This window comes from Hemicordylus capensis, chromosome 1 (genome assembly GCF_027244095.1).
Source record: "Hemicordylus capensis ecotype Gifberg chromosome 1, rHemCap1.1.pri, whole genome shotgun sequence".
In the NCBI taxonomy this organism is placed as follows: Eukaryota; Metazoa; Chordata; class Lepidosauria; order Squamata; family Cordylidae; genus Hemicordylus; species Hemicordylus capensis.
The window spans coordinates 120,616,089-120,634,269 of NC_069657.1; the positions used below are offsets into that span (position 1 = coordinate 120,616,089).

The 18,181-nt window shown below is 43.5% G+C and overlaps 1 protein-coding gene across 5 annotated transcripts in view; it reads left to right on the plus strand.

Moving 5' to 3' along the window:
• The window catches only part of LMO1 (LIM domain only 1), a 154,830-nt gene that overhangs the window by 1,833 nt on the left and 134,816 nt on the right, over positions 1–18,181 (plus strand). For 2 of the 5 annotated variants that reach the window (XM_053285465.1, XM_053285462.1), the window contains exon 1: positions 14,792–15,561. The exons of 1 other annotated variant lie outside the window; for it this stretch is intronic. Coding sequence is in view for 1 of the 4 variants with exons in the window: in XM_053285462.1 (XP_053141437.1) it covers positions 15,540–15,561 (22 nt within the window). In the remaining 3 variants the exon portion in view is untranslated. Of the gene's footprint in view, positions 1–14,791; positions 15,562–16,141; positions 16,335–18,181 lie in introns of those variants that run through there. 2 more of the 5 variants (XM_053285463.1, XM_053285464.1) reach the window with 1 other exon arrangement.

Consider the following 18,181-nt stretch of genomic DNA (forward strand, 5'->3'; position numbering starts at 1 on the left):
GGACTGCCCGCCCACCTACCCACTCAGATGACACAAGGTGCTGTGGGCGAAAGGGGCGGGGCAGCCATGTGTGAAGCCAGTTTTTGCTTGGAGTGCCCACAGTTTTGGGGCCGGCCCTGGAATGGCCCATCTTCAGTTCTTGTACCAGGGCCCATTCCAATCTTGCTATGCCCCTGAATCAGTTAAATAAATATAAACCCAATGGCCACAATCCAGCACAAGAGTTAAACCCATTGAAGTCAACTTACTTGCCTAACTCTGCCTGGATAGCAGCCAGTAAATATAATTATTTATTAAATTGTGTCATTTACAGGTAGATTCTAGGTGTGTTTACTCAGAAGCAAATCCATTGAAGTCAATGGGCAGCATCCTGTTTAAGTTAGTCATGACAAAGTCTAGTGAAAACTAATGCGAGTCATCATGCCTAATTTGTCTCATTGATTTTGATAGTGCTTAGTTGTGACTATTAGTCTGGATGCTGCCCAATTAAGTCTTATTCCCTAGTAAGTGTATTTCAGCTTTAATAATATATGTGTTTATATTCATTAATATCAAATAATTCCGCTTAATAGTAAACATGTCTTATTTATAATATTTTAACTGCTACATAAACCTAATTACTACTTACATGACATATTACATGCCTGAATAAACATATTTAGTATTTTGTTTTAGAAATATACTCTAGATTTATGCAATAATATTTGTATTTTGTATCTGTGATTCTCATTTGAGGTATTTTGATTTCATAATTGAAATATAGTTTATTTGACTCTTTTACAGGGTTTTTGCATTTGAATTATTCAAAAATATCTACTTCACTCAGCTCTGCATGCAGGCGTCTTCTTATATGACAGCATTCAAAATATTTATTTATTTGCTACATTTGTATACCACTCCATACAAAATGTGCCTGGGCGGTTCACAATATAAAACCATTAAAACATTAACATAATCAAATTAAAATTTAAATACAATACATCTCTAAAAACTGAAGCTTTAAAATTATAAACTAAAAGCCTGACTAAACAGGTATCTTTTGGGGTCCTTCTTAAAAACTTTCAGAGAAGGGGAAACTGTCATTTCGTTAGGAAGCACGTTCCAGAGTCCCGGGGCAACTTTAGAACAGGCCTGATTCTGAGTTGCCACCAACCAAGCCAGTGGCAACCGCAACCAGGCCACCCCAGATGATCTTAACAGGCGGTGGGGTTGATAAGGAACAAGGTATTCTCTTAAATACCTCAGACCCAAGCCCTTTAGAGCTTTATAGGTACTGACTAGCAGGCAGCCAGTGTAGTTATTTAAAAAAAGGTTTAATATGATCTCTTCGGGCAACCCTGGAGACCAACCTGGCTGATGCATTCTGTACTAGCTGCAATTTCCGAACTATGTACAAAGGCAGCCCAATGTTGAGCGCATTGCAGGAGTAAAGCCTGGATGTAAACAGCATATGCGCCACTGTTTTAAGGTAATTTATCTCCAGAAATGGACGTAGTTGGCAAATCAGCCGAAGCTGATAGAAAGCACTCCTGACCGCTGCCTCAACCTGAGAAATCAGGGAGAGGTTTGGGTCCGGAAGTACTACTCTCAGGCTACCAAATATGGTAGTACTCCCAGATGACAAATATGGCAGCCTTCCTGTAGTCAGAAGTCATACAGTCTAGCCTGCTACAGTACTTCATTCTGCATAATATGGAGAACTTTTCAAGGCTCTTTGATTTGTTTCAGATTTCCACCCCCAAATGGGCCTGAGCTCTTAGTCAAAACTTTAATGCAAGGTCATGCTGGCACTGATGCAGTGTTTGTTTGTTTGTTTGTTTATTTGTTTATTAAAATATTTAATATACCACCCAATCCACAGACTCTGGGCGGTGTACACAGCAAGAACAGCATCCGAGATTTAAAAACAAAACAAAAAAACCACTTAAATTAAAGGGCAAATGCCTGGCAGAAAAGAAATGTCTTCAACAAGGATTTCAATGCTGAAAGGGAGGAGGCAGACCAAATCCCAGTGTGGGGAGAGTTCCAGAGTAGAGGGGCAGCAACAAAGAAAGCCTTTCCATGGGCCCTAGTACGATGGACCTTTTTAAGACCAGGGACCAGAAGAAGGGCAACCTGAGAAGATCTCACAGGGTGGGACAGGACTGGCCGGGAGAGGCGGTCCTGAAAGTAAACAGGCGCTAAGCCCTGAAGGGAGATGTCAGGAAGGGAATGAGTAACTTTCCTCACCACATCAACTGCTGTTTGTAAACAAAGGGTTTATTTTTATTTGTGGTTGTATCTGCCTCTCTTTTCTTGATTGGCTTTGTCCTATACAGTCAATGTCAAAATTAGGCAGGAAGTGTCACACTTATTTACAAAATGAGAAACATTTGTGGTAAGCAAACTTCCCTTGGCTCAGTTTGGAATAGATTCTATTAACACAAGTTTCCCCCCAGAAAATAACATTTCTTCGAGTCCATTCTCAAATATGGGCCCTGCTGTGTTCCAGGGGCCATCACTGAGAACATGACTGAATGCTTCCCCTCAATGAATCCCCTCCATAAGATTCTAAGCCTTGTTCTTCTCTAAACTTAGCGAATGAAGGCCAGGAAGGAGGCCTCTCTAAAAGTCCTCCATTCCTTCCTGCCTGTCATCTTGAACACGGTAATGTAATTTTCCAAAGTGCCTGAGTGCTTAGTGTGGACACAAGTATGTGTCCTAGGGCTCCCTACCTCTGGAAAGCTGTCAGTGTCCCTGGTGCAACAAGACCTGGGACATGTATTTTTCAGGATCAGATGTGCACCTAGGTAATTTTGGAGCCTGGAACTTAAGGCCTTTGGAGAACCCCCACTCCCTTGCAAATTAATCATCATCGTGCTTAGCCGGGCGACCACACCACCCGGGACAGACTAAAGAGGATTTGGGGGCCCCCAGGGGCTGTGGAGGCCTTGGACTTCAGCCCCAAAGTCCAGGGGTAAGAGCATCTCTGCTCAAGATACTTGATGTCCATACTAAGTACTCAGAGATCCTGGAAAACTACATTGCCCATAGTCCTTGGTGCTTGGATTCTGCCTTTTCAGCATTCCGGACACGTGACAAAGAGGGATGGAAGCATCAGAAAGAAAGACCTCCCTGTATCAACAGCTAGGCTAGTTTTGGGAGAAAGGAAATTAATAGTTGTAAAGTATGGACGTGCTGGCACCAGTGATGGTTGGAAGTGATGGCACCAACATTTTATGAGCCAGTCCCAAACAGTAGTGGACTTTGGGCTCAGCTCATAAATACCTATTAAGTTTACTATTATGAGTCCTCCCAATGCCAGACTTCAGACCCCTAGCAGACTTGGTGTGGGGAAAAGGAAGCTATGCTATCCACATCAAATCACATATTTTCACAACTGCCCTGCATGCTAGTTTAGGCTGAGAAATGGTAGCTTGCCCCAATGAGTCACCAAGTGAGATTCATGGCTGACTAAAGATTTGAATCAGTCTTCCACAGCCAATGCCAATGTTCTACCCAGTGAACCATTCCAGTTTTCAATCCAAATATATTGATACCCATGAATAATGTTTTTTAATACTATGAGATGCTTTCAGTATAGACTCTCCACTAAAAACAGAGGGGAGTTGCAACTATAAGCATGAACAGTGCAAAAGATATCTTTAAAATCACACACACACACACACACACACACACACACACACACACACCTATCTTCTCTCATAGCCTTCAATCAACATTATTCCCATTTCAGTGCTCCTATTGTTTATTACCCACCACTAGCAAGATGTACACCATATAGCTTTTTTCAAGTCTTCCAGCAGGATGCTGACAAATTTCAGTGATCTTTTATTTTACATTATATGTATATGTTTATGATCTACATCCAGGTGTGGAAGGAAATTGATACTTTGGCAGGAAAAAGTAGTGATTTCCCCCCAATCATTTACTTGCAGTTACAGGAGCTGTATTCTTTACTATAGCTAATGGATCAAGTGGATCTACTGTCTTCAGATTCCATCTAAATGCTTCTCACAGTACCCCAACATTTGATCTAGAGCAAAGGTCGATCGCACTATGTAGTCAGCAAATGGGCCAGTGTGTGTGTGAGCATGCACACATGTGTAACCTGCTAACTATCAAAGTAAGGAAAATAGAAAAAAATCATCCATGCACAAAATTCATGTGTGAAGAGGAACACCAAACAAGTTTGTGGAATGGGTGCAGAATGGAAATCTTTTCTTCCTTAACCATAAACCAATAGTAATCTATTCCTCTCCATGGAACTCTCTTCCCCGTCTTTTTATAATAGATTGTGGGAACAAGCATGGGTGGATTTTCTCAGTCTTGAATCCAATCTCCTTCAATAACAAATGGATGCTAAATTCCTGCACTAAGTGTAAACAAATCTGATCCCAATGGGTTTCACATCTAAGGGCTTGTTCACACTTTTGCCATATATACTTAGGGCCTAATTATGTTACCTTCAACTCATCTTTAAGTGGACTGGAAGTGGTCCCTTAAAGCCCTAAAAAAAGAAAAGAAAAAGCTGTGGCAGTCTGGCAATGTGGCACATGGAAGGGAGGGATAAAAATGTCACTATGCTATTTTCACATCAAAATCCTCCTAAAGTGGCTGTTTGCCCCAAAGTGGCTTTGTGGAAACAACAACAATCAATCAATCAATTAATTAACTTTATTTGTTGTTTCATATTTGGGCTGACTTGGATTTAGACCCCAAAGTTACTTCAGTATCTGAATCGAAGGTATCAAGAGACTCCTCTTATGTGATCAGGCTGGATCAGTTCCAGTTTGTGACTCCTGAGGATGTGGACAAGCTGCTTGGAGTGGTGCAGCCTATCACCTGTTCTCTTGACCCTTGCCCGAAATGGCTTACACAATCTGGCAGGGAAGTTGTTGTAGAGGACCTAGTAGAGATCATAAATGCTTCTCTGAGGGAGGGCAGGATGTCTCCTTGCCTTAAGGAGGCAATTATTAGACCTCTTTTGAAGAAGCCTGCATTGGATCCCTCAGAATTAAGCAACTATAGGCCTGTCTCCAATGTATTGGAGGAAAATGGAAAAAGCCATTTCAAACTGGCTTTTGGGCAGGCTATGGGGTGGAGACTGCCTTGGTTGGCCTGATGGATGATCTCCAATTGGGAATTGACAGAGGAAGTGTGACTCTGTTGGTCGTTTTGGATCTCTTGGCAGTTTTCGATACTATCAAACATAGTATCCTTCTGGAATGTCTGAGAGTATTAGGGGTGGGAAGCACTGTCTTACAGTGGCTCCACTTCTACCTCTCAGGCAGATTCCAGATGGTATCCTTTGGGGACTGTCATTCTTCAAAATCTGAACTTCGGTATAGTGTCCCTCAGGGTTCCGTATTATCTCCAATGTTGTTTAACATCCACATGAAACTGCTGGGAGAGATCATGGTGCAAGGTGTTATCAGTATGCTGATGACACCTGAATCTTTTTCTCCATGTTAACATCATCAGGAGAAAGCATAACCTCCCTAAATGCCTGCCTGGAGGCAGTGATGGGCTTCTGGGTTATCTCTGGGTCATTTGGTCTAGAATGCGACAGCCAGGCTGGTCTCTGGGTCATCTCGGAGAGACCATATTACTCCTTTTTTGAAAGATCTACATTGGCTGCCGATACATTTCCGGGTAAAATACAAGGCCTTGGTTATAACCTACAACCTAAACAGCTTAGGCCCTGGATATTTAAGAAAACCTCTTCTTTTGCTATGAGCCACACCTCCCATTGAGATCATTAGGAGAGATTCGTCTGCAGTTGCCACTGTCTGGTGCCTACTCGGGGACGGGCCTTCTCCATTGCTGCCTCGAGGCTTTGGAACACGCTCCCTGCTGAAATAAGAGCCTTCCCATCTTTTACAACTTTTTAAAAGGCAATCAAGATACATTTGTTCACCTAAGCTTTTAATTAGGTACTGTTTTAATAGTTTGATAGTTTTAATAGTTTTAATGTTTTAAATTTTAAATTGCTGTGATGTTTTAACCTTATTACTTGTTTTTATTGTTTTGTTGTAAACCACCCAGAGACTTGCGTTTTGGGCTGCATACAAATATGTTAAATAAAATAAATAAATAAATAGTCGCCCCATACCAAATTTTTCTTTGGGTGGCTCATAACATAGCATTAAAACATGAGATAAAAACACATAACCCATTAAATCATAACAGACAAAGGGTGGGGGGAATACAAAATACCATACAAAACAATTTAAAAATCAAATTTGGAAATCAAAATTTAAAAGGCCTGAGTGAACAAGAAGTTCTTTACCTGCCATCTAAAAGAACAAAGTGATGAAGCCAGGCAAACCTCACTGGGAAGGCAATTCCATAAATGGGTTGCAACCATCAAAAAGGTTCTCTCCCTAGTAGCCACCCGCCTCACCTCGTTTGGCAGGGACACTCAGAGGAGGGCCTCCAAAGAAGATCTTAAGGTCTGGGTTGGGACATATGGGGCAAAGCACTCTTAGGTAACCCAGTCCCAAGCCATTTTGGGCTTTAAAGGTTAAAACCGGTACTTTGAACTGGGCCTGGAAATGGACTAGGAGCCAGTGCAGCTGAAATAATATGCTCAAAATGTCCCTCCATATGTAGGGGTTTACTTCATACAAACCAGGCCCTAATGACTTGACCAAGGTTACCGAGTGAATTTGAAAACTCACATGAATACATGAAGCTAACATACCGAATCAACCCATCTAGCCCCAATATTAGCTGCTGTGACTTGCAGCAGCTTAGCAAGGCCTCAAGCCAGAATTCTTTCCAAGCCATGCTACCTAAGATCCATTAATGGGAGATACCAGGAACTGAACCCAGGACCTTAACGCCTGTGCTATGCTACTGAGTTATGACCCTTCTCCCAACAGTGGTTTGTTTTCAACTAGATGGCCACACAGTTCCTGGAAATGATGTTGTACCATGTTGCTTTGCTTGTTAAATTTGTTAGCCACGTTTCACAAAAATGCTCCAAAGTACACAACAATGAGAAACAGAATAATGAATTATTTTTATTATTATTTATTTTTTATATTCTGCTCTTCCTCCAAGGAGCCCAGAGCGCTGTACTACATACTTAGGTTTCTCCTCACAACAACCCTGTGAAGTAGGTTAGGCTGAGAGAGAAGGGACTGGCCCAGAGTCACCCAGCAAGTAGCATGGCTGAATGGGGATTTGAACTCGGGTCTCCCCAGTCCTAGTCCAGCACTCTAACACGATACCACTCTGGCTCCATGTTTAAATAAAATCTAAAAACATTTGTTTAAATAACATCTAAAAACATGGTAGCAGGCTTGTTGTCCATTCATGGCAGCCCTATAATTCCTGTCCTAACTGTTCAATGCTCACATAAGTCAAAACAGATGTAATTTGCATTATTTTAGGGTAGAGTCCTCTTAAACATTACCAGGGGTGTGGAAACAGGCCCAGTGTATCAAAGATATCCAGAACCCAGAATAATGTATCTGCCTTCTCCTCCCCTCGAAAGAAGCCCACTCCCTTGGATGAGGCGGCATTTCTGAAAATAGTGCACTAAAAGATTTTAAAAACATATTTATACCCCACCTGTTCAACCAGCTCAAGGCAGCTCACAACATTCGATTAAAAACCATTCAGTCAAAAAACAATGCAATGCAATAGCTGAAAGATACAATGAAGGGTCACACAAGCATTTTCAAAACTGCCATTCTCAAATACCAAATTGCAGATAAAGAATAGGGGAGATTAAGAGAGATTAAAAGCATTTTCAAATAGATACATCTTTAGATGATGACAGAACCAGAGCACCAAGGGATAAGACATCTGAGTTCTATAACCTGGGTGCTGCATGTGAGAAGGATACTGTCTTGTATGCACCCAAGCATTCCTGCAATACAAACATGCCGGAGGGTCTCCTTAGATGACCCATAAAGAGCAGGGTAGTGCATTTTAACTGCGGGGAGGGAGTCTTTCAAGTACTTTGGGCTCAAGTCATTAGGGCTTTACAAGTCATAACCAGCACCTTGCGTCGAAAGTGTCGACTCAGTGCGTGGCAGCTGTGAAACAGACCAATTCCACGCTAGGGATCATTAGGACTGTGATTGGAAATAAAAATGCTAATATTATAATGCCCTTATACAAATCTATGGTGCGGCCACATCTGGAGTACTGCGTATTTTGGTTACCATATCTTAAAAAGGATATTGTAAAACTGAAAAAGGTGCAGAAGATGGCAACCAAGATGATCAGGGGTCTGGAGCACCTTCCTTATGAGGCTAGGCTACAGCATCTGGGGCTCTTTATTTTGAAAAAGAGGCAACTAAGGGGAGACATGATCGAGGTGTATAAAATTATGCATGGAGTGGAAAGAATGGACAGGGAGAAATTTCTCTCTCTCTCATGCACAACTCTAGAACCAGGGGTCATCCCATCAAACTGAAGAAAAATTCGGGAAATTTAGGACCGATAAGAGGAAATACTTTTTCACACAGCACATAGTCTGTGGAATTCTTTGCCATGGGATGTGGTGATGGCCACCAGCTTGGATGGCTTTAAAAGGGGCAAAAGCCTCTATGAATTGTCCACAAATTCATGGAGGACAAGTCTATTAATGGTTACTAGTCTGGTGGCTGTGGGCCACCTCCAGCCTCAGAGGCATGATGCCTCTCTATACCAGTTGCAGAGGAGCAACAGCAGGAGATAGGTCACCTCTTGCCCTCACCTCTTGCCTGTGGGCTCCCTAGAGGCATCTGGTGGGCCACTGTGTGAAACAGGGTGCTGGACTATATAGGCCTTGGGCCTAATTCAGCAGGGCTGTTCTTATGAGTCCAAAAGGGAATCAGGAGCCAATGCAGTCTCAGTAATACTGGCATTACGTGGTCGAGCAGGCCAGCCCCTGATTGCCACATTGTGCACTAGCTTAAGCTTCTCAGCACCCTTCAAGGGCAGCCTCATATAAAGCACATTAACAGCAGTTTAGGAACATAGGAAACTGCCATATACTGAGTCAGACCATTGGTCTATCTAGCTCAGTATTGTCTTCACAGACTGGCAGTGGCTTCTCCAAGGTTGCAGGCAGGAATCTCTCTCAGCCCTATCTTGGAGAAGCCAGGGAGGGAACTTGAAACCTTCTGCTCTTCCCAGAACGGCTTCATCCCGAGGGGAATATCTTGCAGTGCTCAGACTTCTAGTCTCCCTTTCATATGCAACCAGGGCAGACCCTGCTTAGCTATGGGGACAAGTCATGCTTGCTACCACAAGACCAGCTACCCTCTCCTCTCAGTTTAATCTGTAGGTGACCAATCCATGTGTTACTATGATCAAATCTGCCTTCTCAAGAAATGGGTGCAGCTGGTGCAGCAGCCTAAGCTGTACAAAGGTGCTCTTTGCCATGGTTGGTCAAACCCGGATCAAGGAGCACTCCCAGATTGCGGACTTGAGTTTTCTGCGGGAGGGCTACCCATCCAATATGGGTTGCAACCCTATGCCCTGATTAGCATCCTTCTTGACCAGGAACATTAGTCATGTACTATCCAGGAAGTCTACTTAATAGGCACAATCTGTTAAGGTAACAGAAGAAGAGCCTGGGTGACAACACAAAATAAATTGCAGGGGACATCTCTACACCCCATATTAAATGAGAAATGTTCTCTTTACTCTCTCACTCATCTTGAATGTGATTGAATCCACTTTTAAAAGGTAATCCACTATGAATAAATGATATGTGAATATTTGTATTCTGGCACATGTTAAGCCATAGAAAAACTTAACAGAATACTCTCTGTGGTATACCCCCACTGATATTAATTTGCTGCAGGGGTTTAGATCCCCCACTAGCATTTGAGGTGTTTCCCCTTCATTTTACTGAACTCCCCCCACCAAACCTAATAACCCATATCTTCAGTCCCCCAAACACATTTTCTACCTGCAAGGGTGTCTTGCCTCTTCCTGCGCAAAAATTAAACCTTTCTGCATCCCGGATTTGCCTCCATAAATGTCTGTTCTGTGAATATCATCTGAGTTTAAACCAGCCCAATAGCACAATGTGGACTAATTCAGAAAGCTGTAGTGATGAAGCCACATTCTGTAGCTTAATATCAGTGAATTCTCATAGAAGGTCACCATAGATTGTGCAGCACTTTGGCTAATAACCAAAGGGCCAGCCTTCTCCTGCAGTGGTTTTGCACACACATATTCTCTAGGGGTTCTAGTTTTATGAGTTATTCTTCAGCTTTTATTTTTCAGATTGTCAAGGAGAATGTTGCACGGCAGTTTCAACACAGGTAATTTAACCAAACTCTGTACTTAAACAAAGATTTAAGAATGCCGTGATATCAAGCAAGAAAGCCTACTTTGCAAGATCAAGTCCAATTTTCATGTGTAATTAAGTGTGCATTTTGGGGCAAGCTAAGGAACATAAGTCCCAGCTCATAAGAACTGCTGTACAGGACAGCACTTTAGCACTTGCATAAATTCCACTGAGAAACAGACTTGTGCCCAGACTTAATTACTTTCCTGAACTGAGACCATACCTTCTTGTATATTATAAGAGGCTTTCTTTTAAGCTCCACATGAGTTTGGTCAAATCAGTGGCATAGGTGGTGCCAGATATCAAGGTTGCCCCCATCTCCACTGCTGCCCAATTGCTCACTATCCATTTGAGTAGAAATACAGAATTGTTTCTGTTTAGGAAGAAACTGTAATGTCTGAGAATGCTCCCCTTCCCAGATTCGACCTTGCCCCATCTTGGCCCACACTGTGAGGTATACATCCCCTGTTCCCAATTCCCCCCTTCCACTCAAGTTCTCCCATTCAGCATAGGAAGGGAGAGCTAAAGATTCCCCTACCTTGTACCACTCCGGTTTGGGCTAGATGAGCAGCTTCCTGCTCATCCAGCCCCAAACTTCATCACTCAGTACTATAGGCAGGGGTAGACATCTGGATCCTTTACAGCTGTTGTCGTACTACAACTCCCATCATCCCAACCTTAAATTTATTGCAGCTGGGGATGATGGGAGTCATCGTCCAACAACAATTGGGGAGCTTCAGGGTGACCTTCTCTGCTTTATCACACTGACTGATGAGATATGGGTTGAGTGAGCAGAAAGCTACTCATCTAGACCCAGTAGACAGCAGTCTTGTGCTATTGTGCTATGGAGGGCATTTCCCGATCATCTATCCCACCTGCTTTACAATTTCTCATGGGCTTCCAACTTGGACAATCCTAGTATCCTATAGATACTGTCTATTGCCAGACTTTCAGGCCTGCACACCTGAAAGAACATAGGTCTCATGGGCAGAGAAACAAGCTTATGATCAATGGCATCAAACACTGGTGAAAGGATGAATGGGACGAAATTACACCTATCAATTTCTAAGGAAAAATAATAAAACCAGTTTCGAAGAACAGTCTAAACATCAAACTCAGATTAAAAGCTAGACCTTATATTGTGAATTCAAAAAAATAAATTTCCAAAAAGAAAAGGTTGGATATTGGGCAGCAACAGGTCAGGGAGCAGATGAAATTTTTCTTTAGCAGGGACAAAATTCTCTATCTTATTCTCAAATTTCCTTCCAATCCCTTCTCTCATCTGTCTCCAAATTTCTGTTTTCTTATCCCCGTTTCAGAGCGATCACTTTGTCTCTCTGTTCCAACCACTGTTTTAATACAATGAATATATAGTTGATTTGGGAGCTTGATTTTGTAGAGATGCAAGCCTGAAGACATCTAGGTGTTCAGCTTATTATAAAGATTCATACAACTGCAGTATCTAGAGATGTGCCTCTATAGTGACCAGAAGGATCTTAAAGCAGGAATCTTTATTTCCATCTCTGCAATTCATGATGGAATACTTGAAATGCTTTACAAATGAAAATGCAGCTGCTATTAAAGAGCCAGCATGGTGTAGTGGTTAGAGTGCTGGACTAGGACCGGGGAGACCCGAGTTCAAATCCCCATTCAGCCGTGATACTTGCTGGGTGACTCTGGGCCAGTCACTTCTCTCTCAGCCTAACCTACTTCACAGGGTTGTTGTGAGGAGAAACTTAAGTATGTAGTACACTGCTCTGGGCTCCTTGGAGGAAGAGCGGGATATAAAATTTTATATATATATATATACATACATATATACATATACATATACATATATGGATATGTAGTTCAAACTGTGAAATGTTTCCCTTAAAATTATATAATTATACCTATTGGTTAGAGTAGCCTTAAGGTATATGTTGGTCATTCTCCTCCCCCACCCCCACCCTCACAGCTCCGGTGACTTTCACCTAGAATCAGCTGTGAGCATCCACTTCTGGAGTGAAGAATGCAGAACCGAACTCAGGTCCAAGTACAACACTGTTCCAGGGATTCTCAACGTCGGGGCCCCAGATGTTATTGGACTTCAGCTCCCATAATCCCCAGCCCCAGTGGCCTTTGGTTGGGGATTATGGGAGTTGAAGTCCAAGAACATCTGGGGACCCAATGTTGAGAATCCCTGGTTTAGACGATTCAGCCTTAGTAGGTCTCCACCCAGCAGATTTTGAGTTTGAATTCTCAGGGGCCATACCTGCAGTGGCCTAGAAGCCTGTAGCTTAGGGCAAGGCCATATAGCTCAGAGGGAGGACTCATGCTTTGCATGCATAAGACTTCAGGTAGAATCTTGGACAGCTAAAGATGATAATGATGCCACTAAATGATCTCATATAGCAGGCCTGAGAACTTGGAGAGCTGTTGCCAGACAGAGTAGACAATACTGGGTTATGTGGGCCAATGGGCCAATTCTGTATAAGACCAACTTCACATGTTTATTTTCTCTAAATTAGCTCTTACAAAAGGCCTTTTCCACCTCACTATGACCAGAAGAGAGACTTTAAAATAGCACCTCTCCTTCAGTTCACTATCTCTTACATCTAACGCAGTCAAAAGTCTTATCACATTTTTATATACTGATCAGTCATTGCTGCCATCCAAATCAAACTTTCCTGGACAGGATCAACCCCAACAAGTTTGATCCTATTGTGAAAGAGCTTGCTGCAAAATGATTCCTCGACGTTTTGGTATTCCTCCAGCTTTGTTGTGTTCTTTCAAAATGTGATTCATTGAGTTAAGCAGGTCAAGTTCCTGTGGGTGCAGTATATGCCATCCACTGGAAATTAAAGACCAGAAAATTAACAGGGTTTGTTGTGTTACAAAGCTGAAGACATTTTATCCTTATGCTCATGGAAACACATCCTGAGCTAATGGAACAGAGCACTATATTCCAAGTCATATTTATACTTGCAAAAGCAATGAGTGTACTTCAGTTAAGCTCACTTGGCAACCATCTTGCCAGTTTTTCCTTCTTGGCTTTAAATGATATGGACAAGGTGTGCTTTAAAGATAATGGACAGAGTTGCCAAATGAAGCCAGTTTAATCACTAAAGTCCTGACACGGGTGAATATGACGATGTGGGGCTGCGGATAAGCCCCTCACCCCCCATCCCCAAATATAAGGGGGTCTAGTTAGTGATTCCCCCCCAAGTCGTCCAAAATTCGAATGCACCCCATCAAGAGGAACCATCCTGAGCCAACAGTATAAAAGCTGAGCCAGATGCGGGAAAGGGTGGCGGATGAGCTAAAACCCAGGATGAGCAGTGTTAATATTAGTTTCTTGATATATAAAGCCAAAGGGATTTATGGATCAGCTCAAGTACTGCCTGAGGAAACAAAAAGAGTATCGGCCATACCTCTGTGAACATGGAGGACAGTAACAATAAGAGTCTTTAGAACGCAAAAAATCCTAATTTGGTGCAAGGGAGTAGGGAGAGGGGAATCCAAGACAACTTCTTTTTTAAAAATAAAAGTGTACGCAAAGAAAAACATTTTGGGTGACTTGCAAGTAGCATCTCCTGTCTCTCAAATAAGAGGCAGAGAGAGAGAGAGAACAAATGAACAAACGTATGTGTGTGCCTACATATAATTGTTGATTTCAGTTTGTATTAGTTCTGCCTAGTCTCTTTTCAGCACTCTAGTTTCTGCTAATGGAAAATCAAGCCCATTATATGGTAAACGTAGGAAGCAAGTACATTAATAGTGGGCACTGACATTAATTCAGATTGTAAACAATTCACTACTGTTACCACTACATACTAAATTATGTGTCATTTGTTGCTTTCATGGGGCTATTTCCCTCACAGCTGTTTTTTGGTAACAGAAAGAGATTTTTCACAGTTGTCTGCTCTGATGAACAACTATTTTGAAATCTTCCCTCACACCTTAAAGAGAAAAAAAATTACTTGTGAACACTTTTCCAACCCAGCTTTGCCACCTAAGTTCATTGCAATTCAGCCCTTCTGCACTTTTGGAAAGTTAAGCAAGTGGGGGGGCGGGGGGGGCGGAGAGATGTGGGGAATAATCGAATGCAATCGGTAGGAAGAGAAAGGGGGTTATTTATACAGTAGCACGTGTGTCAGCAATGCTTCTTTCCCCGGCTATACAGCCCCCCCTCCTTTTCAATTTTCGCTCTCACACACGTATATGCACGCACACACACCCACTTTAACTGTGCTTTTGTGTTTTGTCAGAATTAATGAGAAAAGTTCCCTTGCCCTAGGGGTAATTAGTGTCCTTGGAGTTAAATAAGCTAATACTTAGACACCTCTGGCACAGGCAATTATGTTTGTGTATTGAATAATTGATTCAAAGAGGGGGGGAAGGGGGCTGCTAATCAGATCTGAGCATAATGAATTGATTTAATTAACAGGGGAATCTGAGGGTCCCTGGGAAATGTGTGCATTTATTCAGCAGCAGGAGAGAGTGCAAGCACATAAATTGAGAGAGAGGGAGAGAGAGAGGGCAGCAAGCAAGCGCATTTGCTTTCAGTGATAGGTTCGCATCTTTCCATCCTGCCCCCCCTCCTTTGAATATAATTTTAGATTTAGAGTGAAATCAAGAGAAAAGCACTTTAGAAGCTCGGCTAGCTCCGCAGTAGCAACAGCAAAAGGGGTTTAGTGCAGGATCCCATATACGCTTTGCATTAAGATCCGGAGGGATATATAGATTTTAAACTGCGTGTAGGTTAGGGGAAAGGAAAGAGCAGGAGATACCGAGCCCTCGATTCATCTCCCTTACCCTCTCTTATTATTTTTTTTTGGTGCGTGCCATTTCCAAACTGGCATTCGAGTTGCAGCCCCAGGAGCAGGCTGGGTGTCTGAGCCTGCTGCTGCTGTTACCGCTGCCTTAGCAAGGGAGGGAGAAAAGCCCTTCGGAGGTTGCCTCCTGTAATTCTAGCTGAGCGCGATCTAGGTTAAAAGTCGTGCAACTGTAGCCGGCTTGGCCCGGGTGTGCATGTGCAAAGGGGGGTGGGGTGGGGGGGAAGGAAAGAAAAGGAAAAGAGAGAGAAAGGGAGGACAGGCCGGGTGCATTTTCCACTCGGCGGCCCGTTTTGCGAACACTCTGCCCGTGTGTTCTTTGCCTGGCTTTCCAACGGAGCGAAGAAACAGCAACCGGCGGCTTGGAGGGCGAGCCAGCCACGGAGACGGAGCGGCGGAGGCAGCCGATCCCCGCCACAATGGTGCTGGACAAGGAGGACGGTAGGTGGAGTGGGGGAGACTTGGAAGGGCGGGGGTGCTGCTGCGATCGTGCCCCCCCTCCCCCGCACTCCTGCCCTTCCCCGCCCCTGCTGCTCTGTGCAGCCGGATAGGCAAGAACCAGGGAGCCGCAGGAGGAGAGGATCGTCTGCTCTCGGCGACCTGCGGGCTGGCGAGGGGCATTTCTGCAAAGTGCACTGTACAAATAAGAGCATGCTGCTCCCCTCTCTCGCGCGCTGTGAACAGGGGGCTGCGATCACCCACGCTGCTGCACATGATCGCTTCATTCCCATCCCACCGCCACTGCCGTCCACGGAGGTTCATGTTCCTGTGAGCAGCTTTCCACCCATTCTGCGGGTCTCACTTTCTTTTTCTCCTAAGAGCCTTCTGCTCCTGGATTAGCTCGCTGTCTCTTGAAGAGAAAAGAGAAGGAACCCCCCCCCCCGCCGCCCCCCTATTCTCCGGACATATATTCACCTTCTTTTCTGTCTGTCTCTCATTCATCCTCTCCGCCCCCCCTCCCGCCGCGCCAAGCGGTCTCTTCAAAAAACAAACACAAACCCTGTTATTAAGGACCCGAAGAGCTGACGGCTTAACTAAACTGTTTCACAAAAGGCTGCTTGGCTTATTGTAGGGAAAGGATTTACTTTGAAGAAGAAGTCTTAGGCTGGGAGGATGGGGGAGAAGGTGCGTGTGCGCGTGGAAATGAGCGACAGAGAAGAGGGCTGACGGGGTGCAAGTTTCCAAGAGAACCATGTGGACCACATGATGTGATTGTAAGACTTGTTGGGAATTCAGGCCGGGCACACTGTGGGGCGGGGGCGGGGGGGGGCTGGAGTTTAGGCGGGGGTTAAAGACTATCTAAGCTAATTAAAAGGGCAATTACTTCTGAGGAGGAAGAGAAAGCAGCTCTAAAGAGGAGGAGGGAGTCTCCTGACGGCTTTGAGGAATAAATGGGCTGCTGGAAGTTTTCCTGAATTGAGAGCAATGGAGGAGAAGTCAGAACAGTAGCGTCCACTTAAACTGTAATTTTAGCTGTCAGACTTGGATGTAGCACTTTGGGGTAATGGCCTGAGGCAGTCTTTGTTCTAGAATTGGTAAAGCAGCCCTTTTCAACAACAGCATCAGAAATCATCTGCCAAGGATTGTGTTCCCCTTGATTTTCCCCACACACCCGTAAGGAATCTTGTGTTTTTACACACCTGTTTGTCAGCCCAAGTCCAAGAAACCTCCCTTGTGATTACAGTGATTACTTTTACTTGATTTAGGAAGAGTTTTATCTTTCCTGTTCATTTTGCGTTTACAAGTCCATCTCTCCTCCCCCCACTTTTATGGCTGGGGTTGGTGGAGAAATAAAATATGATTGTCTGTATATAGCTAGCTACTTGTCAGAATGCAGTATGTGCACTTGGACATCCCAGCAGCTTCATCGATTATGTTTTCTTAGGTGTACAACTGAGATGTTTTACTTAAACATGCAAAGTGTGAAAAAGAGCAAACAGGTGCCTGGAAATGCAAACCATAAAGGCATACTTGTCAGAGAGCTGGGGGAGGGGGGATCCCTTTTATGTATGTATTTGGTGGCAAACTCAGGTTTGCTCCTGTGTAATGTGTGACATAACCCCTAGACTTCAGAACCCTTTTGCTGTTCTTTTAGTATGTGGGAGGAATTGAGGACATATATTGCTGGGATTGGTTATGGACTGAGTTCTTGTCCTGGTACGGACTGAGTTCTCCTTCTACATGTATTTAGGGATGCCCCCTCAGACCATTCATTCATGTTTACTTTATTATTATTACATTTTCCTTGAGGATAATTCTATTACAATGCAGGTGTTTCAGAAGGGGCTTACTTCTTCATTTATTCTCGCAGTCATAGGTTCGTAGAAGTGAAAAGATAACTTTTTGTACTACAAGGCAAAGCTTATCTGTGCATTAGAACCCCCCTCTCCTTGCCATTGCAAAATAACTCACTTCATCATTCTATCACAGTTTTGACATTTGATCCTATGCACACTTACCTGCAAGTAAATGCCACAGTTTTGGGTGGGGGTTACTCACAAGTAACAGTGCAGAGGATTGCAGGGGGTAGTGCAACCCTGTACGTGTTTACTCAGAGTTAAGTAAGTTCCACTGTGTTCAGTGTGGCTTACTCCCTAATAAGTGTCTTTCATATTGCAGCTGTAGTGAGTCTGTGTCTCTTGGATGCAGGCTGGGAGTTTTGTTTTGAATTATGGATAAAAAGGTAGGAAGGCCTTAATGAAGTCTGCAAGCCCCACCCTCTGACTCCTCCCAGTTTTGCCCAAATCATGTTCCCCTGTAGGCTTCTAAACAGTAGCTATGGGGGCTTCCCTCCTTTGCTCCCCCTGCCCAGCCTCATAATTCAATCACTGGCTGAGACCATGTCAGAAGTCCTTTGAATATGATGTATGTAGAGTCATGCTTTGAAAAAGCATGGAAAACTGTAATGGGGCCCAAAAAATGAATGTTGGCGTGGCAATAACTTTTCATCCTCATTTTAATCACTCAGAAGTTCTTTCAAAATGGGACTGCTGTCACGGTACTGTGTGTGCATAGTGGTTAGAAAAGTTTTTCGCCTTTGGGTTTTGATTGATTGATTGAT